At 31.4% G+C, this 27238-nt stretch overlaps 1 protein-coding gene across 1 annotated transcript in view; it reads left to right on the forward strand.

Moving 5' to 3' along the window:
- Positions 1 to 681: 681 nt before the first annotated feature.
- LOC148307268 (arrestin homolog) overlaps positions 682 to 27238 on the forward strand; it is a 66354-nt gene continuing 39797 nt past the window's right edge. The window contains exons 1-3 of the mRNA XM_088263619.1: positions 682 to 757; positions 3125 to 3289; positions 9806 to 9929. Coding sequence (XP_088119745.1) covers positions 726 to 757; positions 3125 to 3289; positions 9806 to 9929 — 321 coding nt within the window. The 5' untranslated portion in view covers positions 682 to 725. The remainder of the gene's footprint in view (positions 758 to 3124; positions 3290 to 9805; positions 9930 to 27238) is intronic.

A 27238-nucleotide genomic window follows, 5' to 3' on the forward strand; every position in this document is an offset into this window, starting at 1 on the left:
CCTACTCTGACCTGACTACGCTCAAGTATTTAAAATACTTGATCATGCCAAGTTTTCCTCGGTCTTTCTCTGCTCCTGTTTCATTCACTTCATTCACATCATATATTTGTTTTACTGTTCATTTCATTCACTCATTCGTTCCACATGTCCAAACCATCTCAACACACCTTTCTTATTTCAATCCATAAAACTTATCTCAGCCTTGCATTATTTTCTTATTTCACCATTGGAACAACTATCGTAGATCGTTTGGCTACACATTCGTCTTAGAGATCGCATTTTGACTACGTTATTTTGCTTCTCTATGCTTCACATCCACACGTAGTCCAAAGAATGTAAAGTTTGGCTACACATTCGTCTTAGAGATCGCATTTTGACTGCGTTATTTTGCTTCTCTATGCTTCACATCCACACGTAGTCCAAAGAATGTAAAGATGTGAAGAATGACAATTTTTACTAGGTCTTCTTCTGCTTCTATTACCAACCACATTCACCTCTTAAACGCGTTCACTGCCAAATCAATTAATGAAAAATATTTTTAATATTTTTTTTTCTTTGGTGGTGGAATTATATTTTTTTGGTTGGTTAGGAGGTATTGATTCATTACGAAGAGACCGCAATTGTGGTTGTATTTGTTCTTCCACTAATTACGTTTTCTCTTTTGTTACAGATGGTGAAGTGTACGTGACGCGTGTTTCAGGGAGTGTTTCAAGTGCGGTTTCAAAATGGCTGCCGTTGACACACTGAATTGCCAGAGGTATGTACATTTATTACATATTCTTATATTTTACTGATCTGATACAGTGCCCTATGCACCATTGGACGCGGATGAGGTTGGAAAAAATAAGAGTATTATTTTTTTTAATTCATAAAATTTTTCATCGTTTTACTGTGACGCCAGTTAAGATTTTTTCTTAAAATCTTAATAGATAAGATGATAACACTATAAAAGCGAGGATTTTCAAGGCTTACGAGTTGTCATAGGCTGGCTTAAGTGAATTCTTCATCTTTCAACGTCCCAAGAACACAACTCTAAAATATAGACTTAGTTTCACATACGATGTTTGAAAATGATGCGAAATGCCTCAAAAGATGTGTCAAAATAGATTTTAAGAAAAATGGTAATGGTCAGCACGCTCGGCTACCGTTCTCGAGGTCCCGGATTCGATTCCCAAGGAGGGTAAAATAAATATAAGTGATTTATTCAATGTAATATTTATTCAATACTACCATGGACTGGTACCTGAAGCGGAGGGCTGATCGCCTTTCCTTCATGTGCAAACGATCAAGATAACACTGCGTTTATATGACACAGTGCCCTATGCACCATTGGGGTGCGGATAAGGGTTTTATATATATTATATTATGTGATTCAATTTTTGGTCTGTAAAATTGGCATCAAAATGTAATTGGTTACTATATGTATGATGAAAAATTAATAAATTAAACATATTTTTCTCTCTGGTAACTATTATATAATTGAATTTGTCCTCTATGACATTGTCATGCGTTATCTATGGTCTACGTCCTAATAAATAATGCAAATTTAATTGCGTTATTATGTAGATACAAATATCAAATCAGTATTGAAGCGGTATCATTCTATATCACTTGTGAAATGGACAGTCATTTGCTTTTCGCGTTTAAAGAGTACGAAAATCTTAATGGTGCCTCAACTTGATATGAAAAATCAATCGTTTCTTTATATATATATATATATGAAAGAAGATGAAAGTCTGAGCATTCTAGGGCTTATAACCTCGCATTTGGCTGGTTGAAGAGATCACTTCATACACTCGTGTAACGTTTACCATTCTGCCCATTATTGAACACCCATAAATCAGACTTCGGTCTTTTTTCATATAAAATAATTATGATAGATGTTTTGTATCAAGTTGGGACTCCTAAAATATAGGTATTTTATCTGCAGAGTGAATAATTCAGTGTCTTATATATTAAATAATATTTATATTCAGTCTAAAAATAGCAAAGAAAAGATATCGTGGGTGTAGTGACAAAAAACTTTTACCTTCTCGAAAACATACAATTTTGACTTGATGGTGCATATTATAACGTTTTCAACGTTCTATAAACCAGCAAAATATACGAAGCAGTTTGGAATGTCATAAATATCGCTCACTCCTTTCAACAACGTCATATATCAAAAATCGTCAATATTCAGTTGTGTATGTTTTCGGAATGCCCAGAAAATGTACTTTATCACATTTGATGTTGGCAGCATATATTTTACTTAATATTTACCCGCTAACAGGCAGAAAGTGTTGTTTTTGCATTTTGAAGAAAAGGAATTGTTTAATTACTTTTTTTAAACACAATAATATTTTTCAAATGGAGAAAAAATATTCAGGTTTAAGCTAAAACGATCTGTTGCACAGTAAAAAGTTCAATAAGTGGCTTCATATTTATTTTAAATAAATTTCATTATATTTTAAACTTTAAAAACGATCTCCTGAAAAATCAATTTTTTGATAAGTATACGCCGCCCAGGACGACCACTGCTGACAATTCGTCGGCAGTTCTCGTCAGAACTTCGGGACGCGGATCTGACATGGGAGGATGCAAGAGAGCTGGCAGCCGACAGAAAAGCCTGGAGACAGTTTGTGGATCTCTTGAAAAATCAAGTTTTTTGACATATGACGTTGTTGAAAGGACTGAGCGATATGTGGTTTTAGAAGTAAATTCAACGTTTAGTTTAATAGCAGGTATTTTATTCAGGCTAAAAGCTTTTAATAACATGAATTATTAAAAAAAAACACTTGTTTTTTTACCACTTGAGTTTAGTTTATGACGACTAGTTTCGGAAGCTATGTTTCTATCTTCAGGTCTAATTGTAGAAGAACATGAGTGCTAATTTTCATTTAGACCTGAAGATGGAAGCTTAGCTTCCGAAACTAGTCGTCATAAAATAAACTCAAGTGGTAAAAAAACAAGTGTTTCCTTTAAAAATTTCATTATGTCTTACCACAAAATAAATGCCGAAGAAATAAATTAAATAATACAGATTTTACAGTTAACGTTTTTGCCAGTATACCCACGATATATTGATTGAAGTTTTGTAATAAGAGTGATCCTTAATTGATTTTGTGTATTTTTTTCGTTACAGGGTGTTTAAAAAATCGTCTCCGAACAACAAACTCACCCTGTACCTGTGCTCGCGGGATCTTGTGATTGAAAATGGGGTGATTGATAAGCTGCAGGGTGTTTTGTGCGTGGATCCAGAAATTATGGAAACTAAAAAGGTGTTCGGACAGGTCACATTGACCTTCAGGTAATAATTAATTTTTTCATTAATTGATTTGGCAGTCATTCATTTTTAAGTTCAAGTTTTACTTGGTAAATACCAGTATTTTCGCAGACTATTTTTTTTATAAGAAATTTGGGTTTTTACCGAGTAAAACATAAATTTAAAAATAAAGATCCACTCTACCAAAAGTTGATACCTATTTCTAATGATGAGCCGCTTAGGCTCAGAGATATATATTGAATGAAATTGTTTTATTTTTATTTTTAAAGAACAATTTTTAAAAATAAAATTTAAATTGCAGAGTACCAAGCCACCTTGAATGTCTTGTCGGTGGAGTTCTTTTAACACACTTTTTTTTTTTTATCCATTTTTATCTTATATACACACACAAAAGAGAAAAAAATTAAGAATAAAAAATATTTCACAATTTTTATAGAATTAACTGTTGATAATTTACCCATTCCTTTATTTTGCCTTTGTTCCATATTTTATTTTGACTTCTTACCTTCGTAAATACTTTTGTAAATAATAAGAAAATAATCGAAACTAGTTGTGTGTAATGAAATAAAACCTAATAAGTGGTATATTTTGAGAATTATTTTTTTTTAAATAATCCCCTGAATTTCATTACCAGTTGATTTGAAATTTCGAGACAATTTTGTATTTGAATACTTTTTTTGTCCTGAGTTTTAATCCATCTACAATACAAAAATATAAATTTAAATATCTGTTTTAAGTACCAAACTTTAAAAACAGATGAATGTTACATTACAAAGCCACCACTGCAGAATAAAAACTTTATTAATCAGCACGACTGGAAATGAAACAAAAAATGTTTGAGAAGCGCTGGAAACTTTTGCGGAACAGTGGCGTCCACCATTTTTATTAGTTATGAAAAAAGGATATCCAAAAGCTCGGTTCATACAAACTTTTAGCAAAAAAGCACATTAATATTCCTCGGTTGTAAATTTGATGTTTGTTACAAAGCTTTCCGTATTTTAACGCCGATGGCATTTATATTTACTTACATAATTTATGTGAAAAAATCATAAACGAATTTCTGCTTCTGTCTAAATATGCTTACCCGTTCCAAGACACACACACACACACACACACACACACACACACACACACACACACACACACACACACACACACACACACACACACACACACACACACACACACACACACACACACACACACACACACACACACACACACACACACACACACACACACACACACACACACACACACACACACACACACACACACACACACAACACGCACAAACACACACGCACAGACACGCACGCGCGCGTGCGAAGCTTTTCAAATGTCAGTAGTGGGCAGAGAGAATAGAACGTCACACAACTCTGTCTTAGCAAACATTATTCGCCTCTTTCACATTCGTGCACCTTCTCATACATACCCACGATCATTTTGACTCCTGACCTGACCGCTTTCAAATATCTGACATACCTGATCATGCCAAGTTTTTCTCGGTCTTCCTTCAGGGGAAGCTGTGCTCTTTTGTCTAACTACATTCGCCTCGTAAATTGGTTTTACCGTTATTTTCTCTCTTATATGTTTCACATTTTAAAACCATCCCAACTCACCTTTCTTAATTTTATCTTCATATACCATTTTTAAAGTATTATTATGGATATACCATTGAAATGACCAAGGTCAATGACATGTATTTTTTACGTGTCTTCATTTAAAATAAATATCACACAAAAGAAGATGGAAGTCTGAGCATCTCAGGGCTTACGACCTGGCATTTAGCTGCATTAAGTGATCACTTTTACACACTCGTGTAACGTTCGTCATTCTGCCCATTTTTCAAGCAGTTTGTGCATTAATTTTTGAAAGATGTTCGAATGTAGTGTTATAGTTTCCTTTGATGTTATGACAGTTCTAATTATTTTTTGACATCTTATGAAAGATGAAGAAGAATATGGAAGTCCGGGCATTTACGGGGTGACGGCTGGCATAGGCTGGTTTAAGTGATCACTTTACACATGTGTGACATTCACAAATTCTACCCATTATTGACAACCACACTAATCACTCAAATTCTTGGAAGTTCTATATACATGAACCCATTTTGAAACCCATTCTTGAATCTCTAGAACTTCAGTAGAGACATCTATTGGTGAGATGAAAAGAAGCTTTTTATTGAGCAGAAACTCTTTTATTAGTATGTGAGCTCCGAATCATGGGTTATTATCACACACATGAGAAACGCCAGAAAATATCATTTTCATTTTTATAATTTTATTTATAATTTGACCAGATAAATTATTTACAACATTTTGAGTGCGTCCAAATACTTGTTAACAAATCTGGATTATCTTCAACCATAGGAGTATACTCCAATAATTATCACTTTTATACACCTGTGTAACGTCCGTCATTCTGCCCATTTTTTTAAGTAGTTTGTGCATTCATTTTTGAAAGATATTTGAATGTAGTGTTATAGTTTCCTTTGATATGATAGTTCTTATTTGATAAATATAAAAATAGGACTAACAATGGCGCCTATATTTGGGAAATTAAAAAAAAAATAGTAAAAAGAGGTATTTTTGGTAAGTTGTCTTAAACAAGTGTTTTATTTTCATATTTAAATTCTAGAATAGTACTTTCATATCTGACTAACTAGCAAACCCACTGAACTATGAAAAAAGTAATAAGAATGCGTTTTCTTTTCTTAAAACGGAAATCAGCAGAGCCCTGAGAGAATAATCCCAACGTCACGGACCGGATGTTGAGATTCCGGAACTGACGGCATAATAGCTGTCACACTGTGCGTGAAAACCTTCCCGAAACCGTTTCCGGAGCTTTCATTTAATTTCCTGGATCACTCGACCAAAAAAAACGTTTTTAGAAATTTACAATGTAAATAAGTTCAATTAAACTCCATCCTTCCTTGGTTACTAAGAATGAGACTTTTGTTCAAAATATTTTTATTGTGTCCAAACCTTTGTTCAAAAATGTGAGATTGACACTACAACATATGTCGGTTATGAAGAATTTGGTTGTCTGGGTATTTGAGGGGTTTGCGACCTATCGAAGGTTGGTTTGAGTGATCACTTTATACACTTGTTACGTTCACTATTCCACTTGAATTTCGAAACTTGCATATATTTCCTTAAATTAACATTTTCGTTCATGTTAAGTTCTCAGTACCATCTATGGTTGAGTTGAGTAGGCTTTTTATTTGGTAGAGACCCTTATGAAATGTATTCTTCCCGAATTATGTAAAATACTGGTAGATGCCTGAAAATATGAGTTGATTATTTTTATTCAACTTAAAACTTGATCAGTTATTTCAATACACCTATATCTTATGGCACATTTTTTAGGATAAAACGTCAAATTTTATTTGAGAACGTATATATATATATATATATATACATATATATATATATATATATATATATATATATATATATATATATATATATATATATATATATATATATATATATATATATATATATATATATATATATATATATATATATATATATATATATATATATATATATATATATATATATATATATATATATATTTATATATACTTGAAAGCGGCCAGGTCAGGAGTCGTAATAATCGTCGGGTATGTATGAGGAGATGCATGAATGTAGAAGAGGCAAAGAATGTTTGCAAAGACAGAGTGGTGTAGCGTTCGATTCTCTCTGCCTATGATGGTTAGTTAGTTAGTTAGTTATATATATATATATATATATATATATATATATATATAATATATATATATATATATTATATATTTATATATATATATATATATATATATATATATATATATATATATATATATATATATATATATATATATATATATATATATATATATATATATATATATATATATATATATATATATATATATATATATATATATATATATATATATATATATATATATATATATATATATATATATATATATATATATATATATATATATATATATATATATATATATTATGTATATTCAAATATGTATTTAATAATTTTCTGGACTTTGATTCTCAGCTTTTCTTTAGACATGACTTTATTACTTAATACTTTTGTACAGGTTTATTTTCCAAACATTTCCTTTTGGGCTATCTAATGTCCTTTGTGGAAATATTAGTATATTTCGGAGGAATTTCAAAAGGACAATAGCCTCAAGCTATGCGGACTATGGATAAATTATATAATCCTTAATTCATGCGTTCTTCCTGATATTTTATAATGCCATTTGATTCGAGATAAATGACAAAGGATCGTTTTAATGTATTCTTTCCTTATCTTTATTAAGATTATTTGGCTTCATAATTATTAATTTTGTAATCAAATTCACTTAATATAAAAATAAAAATTTGGTTTAGCGACCAGTTTTGAGTTTTTTAAAGTATTTTAGTTTTATATAGTAGTTTCACTACTACAGTATGGCATTATTGCATGGGAAGGCTCATACAACAACATACTGAACTCAGTGAAAATAGTACAGAAAACCATAATTAAAGTTATCTTGAAAAAAAAACATATTTCCAACAAAATTATTATTTAAAAAATTTCAAGTCCCAAATATAGAATCCATTTATAAAAAAAACCGCAGTTTTTCGAATACTAAAAGGTGACAACTATTTAAATTTAACAAAAAATTTATCACCGAGATTCTCAAACGATTTTTCTACTCCAAAATGCAACACCAAGCAATTTCAGCAAAACTTCAAATATTTGGCAATCAAACATTTTAATAAACTCCCCAAAGAAATTAAAAAAATTGATGATATAAAAATCCTTAAGAAAAAAATTAAAGCTCTTTACATTTAAATCTTTAAAAAAAAATATTAAAAAAACCATTATATCCATTATTATATAACATTAAAGCACGAGTGTAAGTCCCTTTCCAAGCACAAGAGCACAGACTCTTTTATTGAGAGACACAGCGAATCGAAATAAAAAAGTTCTCCATATGTATAAATGATTTAAATGTATTATGTTATAAATAAAAATGTAAATATATTAAATGAATAAAAAAAAATATTGACATTTCTCGGTGGGTAAAGTCTTGGGGACATTCGACGGAAACAAATTTAAAAATGGTTCAAAATCTGCAATATTCCCTAGTCAAAAAAATTGTACCCAGTCATATATATAATCAAAGGGACAATCCAATTTTGATATATAAACATTTAAAATTACTGCCGGTACGTGGAATATTATGGATGAGTATCATCGTTGAACAACAAACTAGATAAAAATATCGAAATCTTCTAGTACACAACCATGATACACGATTGACACACAACGAAGGTTTGATAGTCCCAAGAATTAACAATAAATATGGGAGTCCAACACTGCAATATATCGTTCCGAACATTTTTAATTTGTTGCCGACGGATGTTAGAGGTCAAAATAAAATATGGAACAAAGGCAAAATAAAGGAATGGGTGAATGATCAAGAGTTAATTTTATGAAAGATGAAATTGAAAATGAATGTAAAATATTCTTAATTTTTCTCTCTTTTTTGTGTGTATATTTTGGGTTAAATGGTTAAAAACAATAAAAATGTATTGAATCCGAACTCCACCGACAAGACACACAAAATGGCTTGGTGGATCTCTGCAAAATATATATTTTTTTAAATATGTTTAAAATTGTGATTTAAATAAATTTATGTCAATAAAAAAATAATAAAAACTGCATTCCGTATAATATTTTTTTTTGACGTTTATTTTATTTGAAAAGTGACTGGGTTTCTTTGTTACCGATGTCATCACACTGGTGATGACGGTAACGATGAAACCTGGTCACTGGTCAAATAAAATAAATTTAGCAAAAACTATAAAGTTCATTTTTTTAAATTAATGTAAACACGACTAGTTTTGAGAACTACAGATATTCTCATGAACAGTTTTAAAAAAAAATAATTATTTTTAATTATTGTGATAGACATGTTTTAACCAAGAGAAAATTTAATTTACTTTACTTTTTATTAATAATAAAATAATTTCTTGTATTATTTATCGATTTTGCCTTTTATTTTGTAAAATAGCATGATAATTAAAATATAAAAGTGAAAAGAACTCTCAAAGACTACTTTTCTTTTATTAAAGCAACAATGAAATATTTTTTCTTTAAATTAGCCTTACATAAAAACCTAACTTAGATAATAATAATCAACATTAAAAAACAATTAAAGAAAATAAAAAAAATAAGAAATTTTGTAATTTGTTGAAGAATTCCCAATAAAAAGCGTCAAGTGACAATTGGCGAGCTCAGTTGGGTTGTTGGGTCTTTTGTAACGTAAACAATTCGAAACACGCGAGCAATGCTAGGGTTGGCGTAATACGACACAAGTGATAAATAATATATATATATATATATATATATATATATATATATATATATATATATATATATATATATATATATATATATATATATATATATACACATATATATTAATATATATTTTAATATTGGTAAACATTTAGTTGTTTTCTTTTTCAGATATGGTCGCGAAGACGAGGAGGTCATGGGACTTAAGTTTTGCAATGAAGCTGTCATGTGTCTGGCGCAGATTTACCCTCCTCTAGCATCTTACGGGAGAAGTGAGCCCAACACCCCGCTACAGGTAAGGGTTCCTACAAATATACATACCTTACTAACCAACTAAACATCTAACCAGCACGCCACTTCCCCGCAGGGGTAAAGAGATTAGGATGCCACACCACTCAGTCTTTGCAAACATTCTTCACTTCTTCCACATTCATGAAACTCTTCATACATACCCGTACAAGTTCTAGTGTTTAAAAAACAATTTTTCGAATTTGGTTCAGAACTTCCAAGAATTTGAGTAATGTGGTTGTCAATCATGGGTAGATGGTGAATGTTGCACGTGTGTAAAGTGATCAGTTAACCATTCTATGACTGGTCGTAAGGGCTGTAAATACCCAGACTTCCATTTTCTTCTTCATCTATGTTGAGATATCAAAAATGTAAAATTACTTTTATGTGGGGAAACCCAGATATAGGAACAAGTATTTGGACACAGTGAAAATTTGTTTTTTTTTCAATCTTATTCTTCTTCTTTGACTTACATATTCTTCTTCATCTATGTCGAGATCTCAAATACTTATTTAATTAATCTAATTTCAGTTTTTAAGGATTTTCCATGATCGCTTTCATCTCATACGAATTTGTGAAAAATTGTAAATATTTTACAAAAATAAATCGTCTTACCTTTGACGAACCCTCTTGATTTTTTTAAAGTCGTAAGTTTAATGTATATTTTTGTCAATATTGCGTGTTTTTTTTACCCTTTTACGAAATTCTGTAAAGTCGACATCGCGTGTTTCGGTGCAATTATCTTCTGTAAACACGCGGCGTATCTACAATCAGCGCCATCAACATCTGATGTAGACACGTTTAAGTTTAATGGGTTTACATGACTGCGAAGTCGATAATTGTTAAAATAAGCGATGTGGTATGTTATTACTATATGGTAAGTTTTTAAAATATATTATTTTTGACATCTCATCAAAGATGAAGAAGAATATGGAAGTCTGGGCATTTACGGGGCTGACGACCGTCATAGGCTGGTTTAAGTGATCACTTTATACACGTGTAACATTCGCCAATTCTACCCATTACTGACAACCACACTACTCAAATTCTTAGAAGTTCCATATATCGCTTACTCCTTTCAAGAACGTTATAAATCAAAAATTGACAATTTTGAGTTGTGCATGTTTTCGGAAAGTCCAGAAAATGTACTATATCCCAGCAAAAGCGGCATATTTTTAACTTAATATTTACCCGCCACAGGGCAGAAAATGTTATTTTTGCATTTTGAGGAAAAGGTATTGTTTAATTATTTTTTAAAATATATTAAATATATTTCAAATAGAGAAAAAACCTCCAGGTTTTACCTAAAAAGATCTGTTGTACAGCAAAAAGTTCAATAAGTGGCTTGATATTTATTTTTAATATATTGTGTTTTATTTTTAAACTTTAAAAACGTTCTCCTGAAAAATCAAGTTTTTTGATTTATGACGTTCTTGAAAGGAGTGGGCGATATATGAACCAATTTAGAAACCTTATTCTTGAATCACTAGAACATCACTAGAGACATCTATTGGTGAGATATAAAGACTTCCATATTCTTCTTCATCTTTGATGAGATGTCAAAAATAATATGAAAATAACTCCTGTAATTGGAGATAATCCAGATTTTGTGAACAAGTATTTGGACACACTCAATATGTTGTTATTAATATATGTATTCTAAAAAAGAAAAAAACATTAAATTAACATTTTCAACAAATCGGGCGTGAACAGACATGTGACCTCTCCGTTGGTCTCCGATGGAATGAATTCTGTGAATATCCCTTTAAGCGATGTATTATACATATGGTATTCATTATGAACATTATATAACATATTATATTCCTTCGGTATAATGTAAATTCAACACATGTAAACGACAATTACACATATAAAATTATATTCTCTGACCCTTTCGTGACTAGAACTAGTAGCTCCGGGATACTTGGCCGACGATCGTTAAGCCAAAGGACATTTGGACGACACACATTCTTTTTCACTAAGCCTCTACTCGTTTACGAATGATTTTAAGTGTAAGAAACAAAATACATTATAAAAACAATAAATAAAGGATTTAAGAACATATAGAAATTCAAACCCTTATCTGCACACCAATGGTGCATAGGGCACTGCATTATACACTGAAGGTGATCAGCCCTCCGCTTCAGGTACCAGTCCAGGGTAATATTGAATAAATATTGGAGTGAAAAAATCACCCATATTTTTTTGACCCAACCTGGGAATCGAACCCGGGACCTCCAGAACGGTAGCCGAGCGTGACCATTACACTACGGAGGCGGACATATAGAAATAGATGCAAAAAACAACAATAAAAATATTTAGATTTTTGGACGAAGGACATTTGGCCGATGGACTTTTGGCCGACGGACCTTTGGCCGATGGACATTTGGCCGAACAAACATTATACAAAGAGAAATATTTGCGTGATTATTATGAAAATAGAAATTTCATTATTATGTGTAATTTTACATAATTTTTTGTTTGCCTTAGCGATCCGTTAATAAAAATAGGTACCTATCAAGTTATGGTAGAGTGTTCAAAATTACCCTGTACCTGAAGCCCAGGACTGATAAGCTTGCCTCCATAAATAATGTAAGATTTCGTCATTGAGATACAGTACCCTATGCACAATTTGATGTGAATGCTAGAAGTTGAAGAAGATAAATCTGTATTGGAAATTCATTTTTACGATAGATTTTTATGCAACATTATATATTCAAATTAGTTTGAAATTTTCATCCGCCCTACTTTATATATTGAAGCAAATAAGTTTCAGATATTGCTCACTCTTTTAAACAACGTCATAAATCAAAAATCGACAATTTTCAGTTGTGCATGTTTTCGGAATGCCCAGAAAATGTACCATATCCCAGCAAAAGCGGCATATTTTTAACTTAATATTTACCCGCTACAGGGCAGAAAGTGTCGTTTTTGCATTTTGAAGAAAATGTTTTGTTTAATTATTTTTTTTAATAGACTAAATAACTTTTTAAATGGAGAAAAAGCATTCAAATTTTACCTAAAAGATCTGTTGCACAGTAAAAAGTTCAATAAGTGGCTTGATATTTATTTTTAATACATTTCATTATATTCTTAAACTTTAAAAAAGATCTCCTGAAAAATCAAGTTTTTTGATATATGACGTTGTTGAAAGGAGTGAGCGATGTGTACACCATAAAGGCCCTGAGTTTTTATGATCCATTCCCCCCGAGTTGACACGAAACGAGATAGGCAAAATGTGTAGCTTTTATAGACCACCCGTTATGTTTTTACGGTGTTTCTAAAAGGACATAAAAAAACATTTTAAAAAGGCAAAAACCCTTTTGGCATTCTGTAAAATATGCCGTTTGCATATTGAAAAGTTAACAAACTAAGTTTTTTTGTCTAGAATAAAGAGCTAATATTTTTTCTGGAGGACCTCATCCCTAGTTGACTTTTTTTCAACGTCAGACTAGTTTTTGCAGGTTAGCATATATCTATATAAAATAGTTATGTAAAAAGGTGAAGGCTAGATGTTCCAGGTGTCATATACAAGACAAACACTTGTTTTTTGCCACTTGAGTTTATTTTATTAAAGTTAACCTTTCCGGGAGTACAAAAATTAATGTCCGACTTTCTCTGGCGAGCTGGTTCTTTTTACATGAAAAAATTTTTTTTTCTTCATTAATTCGGTGTATTATGAAATAGAAATTATGTCAAAATAATTCTTAAAAAAACACTGCAAAATATTTTCCAATTATGACAAAATTCATTCAAACCCTTATCTACACCCCAATGGTGCATAGGGCACTGCATCATATAAACACATTGTTATCTTGATCAAACACATGAAGGGAAGGTGATCAGCCCTCAGCTTCAGGCACCAGTCCAGGGTAATATTGAATAAATATTAGAGTGAAAAAATCACTCATATTTATTTGACCCCCCCCCCCTGGGAATCGAACCCGGGACCTCCAGAACGGTAGCCGAGCGTGATGACCATTACACTACGGAGGCGGACAAGACATGACAAAATTACATAAAAATATCCACAAATGTCATTGCTATACAAGTTACATCATACTAACTGACAGACGGACTTCGACGTTCATTAACGTCGATACTCCTTTAAGGAAAAATTCGCTCCGACGTTCATTTACGTCCATACTCCCGGAAAGGCTAAAAGTAAACAGCAAGATACAGCAGAAGTTAAGAAGATTAATGGGCAGACTTAATTTAGAGCCAAAGTAAACATAATAATGAAAAAACATAAACAGTTATAAGATGTATAAGTTGAGAAGAGCAATAAAGTAAAAAGAAGTGCTGTAAGGCAACAGCAAAAAAAAAAAATAAAAAAAAAATTTTGTTATATGGAATGGCGTTGCACATGAAATACATTGCATTTGCCAACGTCAAGTAAATTGAATTCTTAATTATAAAATATGATAGACTTGAATTCTTAATTATAAAATAGATAGAAATGAAAAAGCCTAGATAAGGAAGCTGTTTTAAATGGAAGTACGAATTTCTCTAACTACCCATCTGATGACCTTTTGACAATTCCAAATATTGATATGTCTCCCAGCTGATCCCTCAAATGGAACACCTCCAAAATTTCAAAGGGAAAACATTACTCTCTCATTCAGCCTACTGTCCCGTCCCGTCTTTGGTTTGGGAAAATTTCGATGAACAAGAAAGATACATCCACCATTTGTCGAATGAGGATGGGTCATTGCTGTACGAGAGAGCACCTTGCGAGGATTGGTGTCTTTGACTCCCCCATTTGCGAGTGTCGTTTTGAAGAGGAAGACCTTAACCACATATTCTTTGTTTGCCCAATAAATGACCAAATGCCAATTTTTTTTAAAACTCTGGGCCCGCTTATTCCCCTCTCTACTGATATCCATCTCATCCTGGCGAGCAGGAACCCTATTATGTACAGACTTTTAGTTGTTTTTTTTAAATTAAATGGAATTAATAAAAAAACAGTTAACACATAAAACAGAAAACATACGCAACAGATACGTAGCTATTCATATATTGCTCCGTAGTATCAATAAATTTATACGTAGCATCAATATATAAATATTTCCTATGTGAAGAAACTGTAAACAAAAATCATGTGTTTAAAAATCCATAACTTTGATTTTTTCAACATTTATCAGCAAATCACTTTCCTTGCACACATTATACATATAAAATTATGCAAAAAATTTCAGTGCACCATTCACACTTAATTTGAAAAGTTTTCCGAATTCGGGTATTACTGAAATTAAACACGAAAAGTAATATGAAAACTTTCATGAAAGGAAACAAACAAACAAATAAACAAACATCTTAATTCAATGATCGTTCTAATTCTCTAATAATACAATCGAGAATTATTCAAATTCTCAAAAATGGCGCCTTCAAAGCGCTCCAGCTCTTATACAGGGTGGCGCAAAATTAATAATTAATTTAACTCTATTAAAATACATTATAATTCATGCCAATGGCGTCGTACGTCAATCACATTTGATATTTGTAAATGAAACAGCTGAAGTATACAAACAAAGTTAAAATAGGGCAAAATTAATAATACTTTTGTGTTTTTTCAACTTTTTTTAATAATAAATAAAACCCTTATCTGCACCCCAATGGTGCATAGGGCACTGCATCATATAAACGCAGTGTTATCTTTCTCGTTTACACATGAAGGAAAGGTGATCAGCCCTCCGCTTCAGGTACCAGTCCAAGGTTATATCGAATAAATATTAAAAAATCACTTATATTTATTTGACCCCCCCTGGGAATCGAACCCGGGACCTCCACAGAACGGTAGCCAAGCGTGCTGACCATTACACTACGGAGGCGAACAATTTTTTTTTTTTTTTTAAACTGAATAATAAAAAACCACTTCTTTTTTATTTAGTAAATTTGATTTGCGTGTTAGCTGGTTAGCGTGCTTAGCTGCTATGCTTAAAGTCTTGGGTTTGATTCCCAGGGGGGAGGGTGAAAATAAAAACTTGAGAATAATTTTTAATAAATGAAAATATTTTTAAATAAAAAAAGCAACAAATACATAAATAATAGATACTAATGGAAAGATATTTATATATGTAGTGATTTGTCATATTAATTTGAATATTTTGTTTTTACCTTATGTTATTTTTTTTCTCAATTGTTATATTTTCTCATTTGTTTATTTTAAATATGCTTTCCTTGTGTTTTTCTCATTTAAATCTTTTAAATATATACCTGTTTATTGTTTTTATATTTTGCCATGTATTAGTTATGGTTATTTAAAATAAATATTTTTTGCTACTTTATCAATTGTGTTCCAGTCTTGTTAACCTTAATTCCAAAATGAGAAATAGAAATTACTCATCGGGAATATTATATTATATGTATAATAATAATAATAAATTTGGATAACTTATATAGCGCCATTTTCGCAAAGTAATACCTCAAGGGCGCTTCAATGTGCGTATATATGACTTATGATGTAATATATTTTGGAAAAAAAAAACAATAAATAAATGACTGCAGCTGTCTAGATTACAAATATCGAACATGATTGACGTAAGACGCTATTTTCAAAAATTATAATATCTTCCGATAGGGTGATTCATTATGCGCCACCCTGTATGAAAAGGGAACTTCTATTCGGCGAACAAATTCAATTTCTTAATTGAATTGTTTCTATTTAATACCCTGAAATAACGAGGGAGGGCTCTTTGAGGGCATTCCAGTCGTAAATTTGAGTAATTGGCCAAACAACGGAATATTTCAGCTCGAACCGAGACGGGAAGGCGAGAATCTACCTGAAAAAACTGAAAAAATACCTGAAAACGCCTTGCGTGACGAAATGTGAACTGCAAACGCTGAAAACCTCCTTCCCCTCCCTGAAAACGTAAAAACTGAGTTGAGGGCATCGGAAAATAATTTTCGTTATTTTATTAAAATGAAACACTTGAATAATCCACTTTATCGAGTTTTATTTTTATTTACGACTAGTTTCGAAAACGACAATTGTTTTCATCTTCTGGTACAAATTAAAATCTTCATTTAGTTTTAATTTGTACCAGAGGATGAAGACAATTGTGGTTTTCGAAACTAGTAGTAAACAAAAATAAAACTCGATAAAGTGGATTATCCAAGGGTTTAATTTTAATATAATCATGTCATTCCACAAAGTTCATGCCGAATCCATAAATAATATAATTTTCGTTGATTATAATACCATTTTAGAGCGAAAATTGTAAGATTGTTATCAATTTTAGAAACTTCTACTTTGTAAGTTTCGTAAATTGAAAATTTAAATAATTTACATAAATTTTGAAATTCTAAGGCGCTGGTGACAAAAATTTTATAAAGTGTACAAATAAAAAGAGATTTTGCTGATGAATGTTGACTTATCCATTGTATATAATTCTTAAGGAACAAGGTGGAAAGAAAATCAATTAAAGTCCAGTCGTAATTATTTTACTGTAACACTTTTCTACTTTAAATTATTTTTGTATATATTGAATTTAATGTATAAAATCTTGTAATTAAAATATTTATTTTATTGTATAAACATGAAAGTATTTCAGCTCAACACAGGCTATGCCTAAAGAATCGTAATACATGTTTTAAAAAAAAAAAAAAAAAATGTATCCCTGTGCCTAAAATAAGAAAATAAAATAAAAAATATATATGTATATACAGATTGGTGTGGCGCTCTATTCTCTCTGTTTTTCCCTGCGGGGAAGCAGCGTGATGGTTTGTTAGTTACTTAGAATTGTTTATCACAGTGAGGGATTATTCTACATCAATTCTACCCATTATTGAAAACCACACTACTCAAATTCTTGGAAGTTCTATATATATGAACCAATTTTTGAAACATTGTTCTTGAATCACTAGAACTTCACTTGAGACATTTATTGGTGAGATGAAAAGAAGCTTTTTATTGAGCAGAAACTCTTTTATTAGTATGTGAAGTCCGAATCCTGGATTATTATCACATACATGAGAAACGCCAGAAAATATTATTTCATTTTTATTATTTTAACTTACATTTCGACCCATTTATTTATTTACATTTTGAGTATTTGGACACACTCAAAATATTTTAACTTAGTTAGATGTCCTTATAAACCATTAATTCAGAAATAATTGAAACTTTAATCAATTTCTTCGGTCTCATTCGACTAAGCCACTTTGTAAAAGGATGTCATATCTGCTACCTGTTTAGCGCAGATATGAAAAGAACTTTTGTCTAAAAACCTAACTAGCATGTCAAAAACACTCCTGTCCCGTTTTTTAAACGACATTATAATCGTTATGTTTTAAGTGAAATAAATTATTCGATGGCTCATGTATATTTTGTTAATATTCAGAAAATCGACGAGCATATTAAGTATTTGGGTTATTCAATCAAGGTTTTATTAATTCAGTTCTTAAATTCAATAAAAAAAAAAACAAATTTAAAAGCCGTAGATTTTTTTTAATATACTGATATTTGATCGGTATATTAAGTATTTAAGTGATTCAATCAAGGTTTCATTATGATTTAGTCACCAAATTTAATTTAAAATATAATTAATGGTATGATTTTTTGATGCTTTAACATGGTTGATAAATATAATCTATATGAGAATGTGACTGACATCCTTATTGACTGCTATCCTATATTATAAATTCACACTTGTGAATTTTTACTTAATATCACAAGACTAAAATCATACACCTATGTAACTTCATTGCTAACATAGAATTATTAAATTGTATAAACTTATTTTTTTGACGAGATAGTGAGTTTTTTTGCTCAGAAATTTTAACTCATAAATTACATTGATTATTGTAATTTTAAGCACATATGGTAAACCCACTCACATTTCGGTATAAGTTATTAAACTTAAGAGTCTAAGTAGGAATATGAGTGACGTTGCATTAGCTGCAGCTAGATTTCAAAGTCACTTTTGGACGTAAGATTAGGTTGGGTTAGGTTTGGTTTGGTTAGTTTTGGACGTTATGTTAGGTTAGGTATGGTAACTTAAATTTTTTTTTTGAAGTTCATCATTTAACTCAAATTTCTGAAACTTCTAATGTTTTTGCAAGTTTCAACTAACTGATGTACTTCATATTTCGACTACAAATTGAATAGGTGACATCTTTATCGAAAAATCATCTAAATCTACTTCATATGATGAATTTTGATGAATTTTGACATTTCGCTTACTCCTTTCAAGAACGTCATAAATCAAAAAACTTGATTTTTCAGGAGAACGTTTAAAAGTTTAAAAATATAATACAATGTATTAAAAATAAATATCAAGCCACTTATTGAACTTTTTACTATGCAACAGATATTTTAGGTAAAATCTGAAGGTTTTTTCTCCATTTGAAAAATATTTAGTATTTTAAAAAAAATAATTAATCAATACCTTTTCTTCAAAATGCAAAAACAATACTTTCTTTTCTATAGCGGGTAAATATTAAGTTAAAAATATGCCTCTTTTGCTGGGATATAGTACATTTTCTGGGCATTTTGAAAACATTCACAACTGAAAATTGACGATTTTTGATTTATGACGTTCTTGAAAGGAGTGAGCGATTTGTGAACCTAGATGGTGCATTATTTCCGAAATTTTAAGTAAGGGAAAACGTTTGAAAAACGGTACCTTTCTCATTTCACCTTGTTAATTCTTTATTATCTGATCAGTCGTAGTTTGTTGATGAGAGTTACATCAGACGGGCTGCTGTTCATCCCTTATCTGGACCATCACCCCCCCCTCCCCCCTCCTCATCCGACAGCCCCAACCCTTACTCAGTAAACTAACACTTCCATGGACAAAAAATCCTTTAAAACAAAATTCTTTGTAAGGAGATAATTAACTTCGTTTCAGGTTGAAACTCGTTGTATTTTTAAGGCAAAAAGAAATTCGTCGTCAATTTATTCCGTTTATTTTATTTTTATTTGTTTTTTTTCTTTAAAAAAAAAAGTTAAATATTTGTGTTTTTTTTATTATTTACGTAATATTTCAATTTCAAAATATTTCTGTAAGCCTAAGAGGCTCATTATTAAAAATAAGTATCAAATTGTGGTAGAGTGGGTTCAAACCCTAATATTTAGAAAGTTAAATTTGAATAATGTGGTTGTCAATCATAGAGTAGAATTGGTGAATTTCACTCGTGTGTAAAGTGAACACTTAAACCACCTTATGACGATCACAAACCGCGTAAATGCCCAGACTTCAATATTCTTCTTCATCTATGTTGAGATTTAAAAAAATAACAGATGATTTACATTTTTGACATCTCAACATGAATGTCATGATGTCAAAAATGTAAAAGAAACTTTTAAGTGGACAAAACCCCAAAATGTTCCAACCTCAAAATCTTCCAACCATATACTTCAAATACTGGCGTAAGCAGGCCAGAATTCGGGTACCTATTATTGACAAGGATACCTATTATTGACAATCACACTACTCAAATTCTTGGAAGTTCTATATATATATGAACCAATTTAGAAACTTTGCTCTTGAATCAATAGAACTTCACTAGAGACATCTGTTGGAAGAGATGTAAAGAAGCTTTTTATTATTTTTTATGAACTGGTAAATGTTACAGTGTGTAAAGTGATCACATAAACTAGCTTATGACGGTCGTCATCCCCGTAAATGCCCAGACTTCCATATTCTTCTTAATCTTTGTTGAGATGTCAAAAAATAATATGAAAAATAACTCCTAAAATTAGAAATAATCCAGATTTGTGAACAAGTATTTGGACAGACTCAAAATGTTGTAAAGGGCAGTATTGTTTACATGCTGTAGTGATTGTCCTGACGAAGAGACGGGTACATCTGGAAATCGGTAGGCATAAACATTTAGTGGTTATATACTAATATTTCACACATTTTCGTAAAAAAATTAATAAGTAAATATTTGTACATTTTGTTAGACAAATTTTCGACGAATTTTGCTCAGTATCTTTTCTCTCGCTGCGAGCTCCTTGCGAGAGATGAAGTAACATATTCTGGTTTAAAATAAGGAAAGTTTTAGTAGGTATCTCAATCTTTCTTGAAAAGTAGCACTAGGACATTTCAAAAATGCTAAAAGTTTGCGATGTGAAAGAGACGAGTTTGAAGCACATTCGAGCGGCCGGATAAAGGGAACAAGTTTTTATTTTATATTTAGGCGGGGTAGAGCGTATAGTAATTGGCCATTTAGGACGGCTCGCTTGGCGTTACCCAAAATATTATTTTTCTATATAAATTTACTCTATAGTATATTCTTCTACCGAAAAAATACAAACAATTTTTTTGTTAGGAATATTCGTCCGCCTCCGTAGTGTAATGGTCAGCACGCTCGGCTATCGTTCTGGAGGTCCCGGGTTCGATTCCCAGGGGGGGTCAAATAAATATAAGTGATTTTTTCACTGTTATATTTATTCAATATTACCCTGGACTGGTACCTGAAGCGGAGGGCTGATCACCTTTCCTTCATGCGTAAACGATCAAGATAACACTGCGTTAATATGAAGCAGTGCCCTATGCACAATTGGGGTGCGGATAAGGGTTTTATTATAACATTCAAACCCTTATCCGCACCTGATGGTGCATAGGGTACTGCATTATATAAACGCAGTGTAATCTTGATCGTTTACACACGAAGGAAAGGTGATCAGCCCTCCGCTTCAGGTACCAGTCCAGGGTAATACTGAATAAATATAAGAATGAAAAAATCATTTTTATTTATTAGACCCTCCTCTGGGAATCGAACCCGGGACCTCCAGAACGGTAGCCGAGCGCGCTACGGAGGTGGACATAACTAAGTACATAACTACTCACATTTTTTTTTTATCCACCGGTTTCTAGACTTACCCGTCTCTTCGTCAGGACAATCACTACAACATCATGCAAACAATACTACACGTCACTACCAGAGCACTATTTACACACTTATAACCACACAACATGTACTAGGGGTTGCAGAACAAACATGCATTGAGAGCCGATGTGTAACAAGTACTAGATAGTATTGTTTACAGTGATGTGTAGTATTTTTTGCATGCTGATGTAGTGATTGTCCTGACGAAGAGACGGGTACGTCTGAATAATAATTACTAGTAAGTCCACAGCGATATTCTTCAATTCTATTTTTATACAGTAGGTTAGCCTGTATATTTTTATTACTTAACCCGTAAGCTGCGGATCGCATCTATTGTCGTTTTTTATAGAAGTACCGTTGACTGCGGATCGCATGCATAGTCGTTTTTCAACTTTACGTACTTATATCAACACCTATGGATAATTTTTTGCACTTAAATTTGGTTCGAGGCGTGGATGAATTAGTTCTCGTTGATTTATTGTCATAAAATATCAAAATTATTTTAATTTAGTGTCAACTTTATCGTGAATACTTCCGGTCGGCTCGTGCTCCGCAGATCTGACAGCCGCGTCTTCTATACAGCCGCCATATTTTAGGCCGCGAGTCCGTAAATGTTAATATTTTTGTGTAAATACACCATAAAAACATAATAAGTAAAGTACATTGTGTACTTTGAACATCAATGATGGATATCCGAAAGTTTCACTACAAAAATAGGCAAAAATATGCTTTTTTTGTCAAAAATATTGTATTGTAAAATAATCCAGAACGGGACGGAAAGTTTGACACTCGAAATCGAGCAGCTTAGAGTTTAATTAATGCAGAATCAATCAAAAATACTTGTATAAGTGAAGACATAATTATCCCGTTTGCAATTATTTTTCATCTACTTGTAAAAGAGTGAAAATATATATTTTGTATAAAAAGACAGGCTAGTCACTATACGGTTTACCTACTTCATAATACAAAACATTGTCTTCGCAAATATATGTATGTAAATACTCTTTTTATATTTCTTGTAAATATGTAAGTCTGATGTAGTTGAAAAAGAAGCGGAAAAAGAACGAGAAAAATTTGGCATGATCAAGTACTTATGTTTGAACATTCATTTTTATCATACTGTTATTTTACATATTTTTTCTTAATATTTCCTTGTTTTTTTAGTAATTTTATTATTTTTATACGGGATGAGATAATTATTATTATACATCTAGATAACACTGTTGTTATATACTCGTATACGTACACACACACATATATATATATATATATACATATATATATATATATATATATATATATATATATATATATATATATATATATATATATATATATATATATATATATATATATATATACATACATATATATATATAAATATATATATATGTATATATGTATATATATATATATATATATATATATATATATATATATATATATATATATATATATAAATATATATGAATGTATATATATATTCATTCAAACTCTTATCCGCACCCTATGGTGCATAGGGCACTGCATCATATAAACGCAGAGTAATCTTGATTATTAACGCGTGAAGGAAAGGTGATCAGCCCTCCGCTTCAGGTACCAGTCAAAGGTTATATTGAGTGAAAAAATTAGTTTACATGTATGTATATAAGTCATTTGATTTATTTTTGAGCATTTTATTATCTTTTGACTAACTGAACTTCATTTAAGATTCATTTATTCGTATTATTCACCCTTAAATGGTCGACGAATTGCTGTTTTTTATATATATAATTTCTTGCTTCATCAAGTGATAAGACCTTATAGTGCTCGGTATTTTATTTCCAAACTTCGACCTCTGTGCAAGTCCGAAACAGAAATCAGAACATCCCTCTTTGGAGGGGAAGTTTATAAGACCGAAATTGTTTTTCCTCTTCCACTCCCCGACTTAATCCCGTAATAAAACCACCCCTATTTGAGGGATTAGCCCCATAACAGACACACAATACAATCCCATTTCTTTTTTCGTTATATTAATAGACCGATTCAATTACTCAAACCCAAAATATAAACGGTATTTTTAAAAAGATGTACAAATAACAAAAACGTATTAACAATTTCACATCATTAATATCTCAACGTAGATGAAGAAGAATATGGAAGTCTGGGCATTTACGGCGCTTACGACCGTCATAAAACTCAACTAATATTTAAGGCACATGCAAAAAATACATATCGCTCACTCCTTTCAAGAACGTCATAAATCTAAAACTTGATTTCTCAGGAGAACGTTTTTAAACTTTTAAAATATAATACAATGCATTAAAAATCAATATCAAGCCACTTATTGAACTTTTTACTGTGTAACAGATCTTTTTAGGTAAAACCTGAAGGTTTTTTATCCATTTGAAAAATATTTAGTTTATTTAAAAATATAATTAAACAATACCTTTTCTTCAAAATGCAAAAACAACACTTTCTGCCCTGTTGCAGGTAAACTTTAGCTCTGTCTATTATCATCAGCTCATTAGTCACGTTCATCAACACATAAGTCATTACTAACCAGCCGATGAAAGCTGGACACAGCCAAAATGTAATTTGAATACAGTATTATGTTTTAACAATGCCTTATACCAATATGAACAAAGAATTATGATTATTATGGAAGATATTAGAAGCCTACATAGCTATCTCTAACCAAATCATATACTCGTATCATCGACATATGTAGACTACTAAATAGTCAATTGAAATTAATCAATACAAAATGTACATTTTAAGGCTATTAATAATCAAATCCCAAGTATTGGAAAAATCAAATTGCTTTATTAAATATCCTGAATAAAGATATAGATATTTCAAGTCAAAAATATGCCACTTTTGCTGGAATATAGTACATTTTCTGGGTATTTCGAAAAAAAAAGCACAAGTGAAAATTTTCGATTTTTAATTTATGACGTTCTTGAAAGGAGTGAGCGATATTGATTTTACCTCCCTTTAGAGATAAGACAGTGTCTATCCACTGTACAGGCCAAGTTGTGTTTTTAGTATTGAAATAAAATTAAATATAAAATAAATCGCTTGATAAAGCTAATTTGGGAGGAACATTCATATTGAATGAACGGCATTTTCTGACTACTGTACTAAAAAATTACTAACTAATTAACCATCACTCCGCTTCCCCGCAGGGGTAGGCAGAGAGAATCGAACGCCACACCACTCTGTCTTTGCAAACATCCTTTGCCTTTTCTACATTCATGCATCTCCTCATACATACCCGACGATTATTACGACTCCTGACCCGGCCGCTTTCAAGTATTTGACATACCTGATTTCCTCGGTCGTCCTCTGCTTCTTTTTCCTAACTAATTCGCCTCATAAATTTGTTTAACCGTTCTTTCTTCACTCATACGTTCCACATTTCCAAACCATCTCAACACACCTTTCTTAATTTTATCGATAATGCTTATCTTAGCTTTGCATTTTCTTCCTTATTTCGCTATCGGCACATCTATCATACATCGTTTTGTCGCACATTCTTCTGAGAGAGCGCATTTCGACTGCATTCAGTCTACTTTCATCCTTCTTTTGCCAACTCCATGTTTCACTTCCATACATTAGAGTTGGAACCAGGACTCCGTTGTGCACTGCCAGTTTAGCTTCCGCTGATAGGTTTTTATTTATCACTTTATTTATACTTATTATATTTATTATTACCGTCATATCAATAATTACACAAAGGCAAGGTGATCTATAATATTTAAATAAAAATGACCTTTCTTAATTTTATCGATAATGCTTATCTCAGCCTTACATTCTTTCCTTATTTCATCATTCGAACATCTATCAAATATCGTCTTGCCACACGTTACTAAAAAATGTATATTTAAATACACAACATTGAACTATGTGGGAAATCTTGATTGATATAAAATATTGAATTCAGTGTATCCTTTGCATTATTTTAAGGGATTAACCTTATTCCTTTATTATTGACTGCACACATTCGCCATCATTGTTAAGATATAGAAACTGAATATGCTATATATCGTTGTGCATAATAATAATAATAAAATAATAAAACCCTTACCGCACCCCAATGGTGCATAGGGCACTGCTTCATATGAACGCAGTGTTATCTCGATCGATTACACATAAAGGAAAGGTGATCAGCCCTCCACTTCAGGTACCAGTCCAGTGTAATATTGAATAAATATTAGAGTGAAAAAATCACTTATATTTATTAAACCCCCCTGGGAATCGAACCCGGGACCTCCAGAACGGTAGGCGAGCATGCTGACCATTACACTACGGAGGCGGACTTGTGCATAATAGGCAAGAATAATTTTTTTAGGCAAATAATGAAAAATATAAGAGTTTCTGCTTAATAAAAAAGCTTCTTTACATCTCACTAATAGATGTCTCTAGTGAAGTTCTAGTGATTCAAGAACAAGGTTTGTAAATTGGTTCATATATAACTTCCAAGAATTTGAGTAGTGTGGTTGTCAATAATGGGTAATATTGGTGAATGTTACACGTGTGTAAAGTGATCACTTAAACCAGCCTATGACGGTCGTCAGCCCCGTAAATGCCCAGACTTCCATATTCTTCTTCATCTTTGATGAGATGACAAAAAATAATATGAAAATAATGAATATATTTTTTACATAACATTCTTAAATGTTCCTATTCAACGAAAAAATTATCCAAGGGTTTGGTAATAGACATGCCCAATTAATTTTTATCGCAGTTTCGGTACATATAAAAACTACCTCCTTTATCCTGGAAAGTCTTTATAACCAATTTCATCCTTCGCATTATTTGTTAATGTCCTTTTAATATTTTTTTCATAATGAAAATCGAATCAAGTTTTTGCCAAGAACGGACTCTAAATCAATTAATGAAAGGCATATGTATAAGGGAAATTTGAAAATTTCGTACTGACCATTACACTACGGAGGCGGACAAAAATAAAAAAAAAATAGAAATTAGGAAAAAAAAATTAAATTAAAAATTAGCGATTTTAAATCGGAAAAATATGGACATTCATAGTTAATCCCATTAATGAATTATAAATAAAGTCAAAAATTTTAATCGTTGCCATCTGGCAACGCTCACGGAACAAGCGTAGGTCCACTCTTGTCGAAAGCTCAAGAGCTTCTGCCGCTAGCCCGCTAGCTAGCCAGAGAACATTGAGCTTTGAGCTCCTCACGCTTGTACAGTGCAAGATTGAGATGCGAATATAGTGTCGCGGTTCCAGTACACTCTTCACGCGCTATTTATACGCGAATTTGTTTCTGACATTCACGAAATACCTCCGATGTACCCGATAAATTCTGATTATTATTAATATATTTTTTTAAATCAATGCGTAAATATATTATGGAGGAATACCTAAAATTTCATCGTTGTTTTTATTATATTTAAAAAGATATTATGATTATAAGAAGCAATGTGTACAAGGTACACAACACCGGGAAGGGGGGTTGATGTACAAAA

This window comes from Brachycentrus maculatus, unplaced genomic scaffold (assembly GCF_059751285.1).
Source record: "Brachycentrus maculatus isolate JH-2025_06_01 unplaced genomic scaffold, ASM5975128v1 h1tg000202l, whole genome shotgun sequence".
Classification (NCBI taxonomy): Eukaryota; Metazoa; Arthropoda; class Insecta; order Trichoptera; family Brachycentridae; genus Brachycentrus; species Brachycentrus maculatus.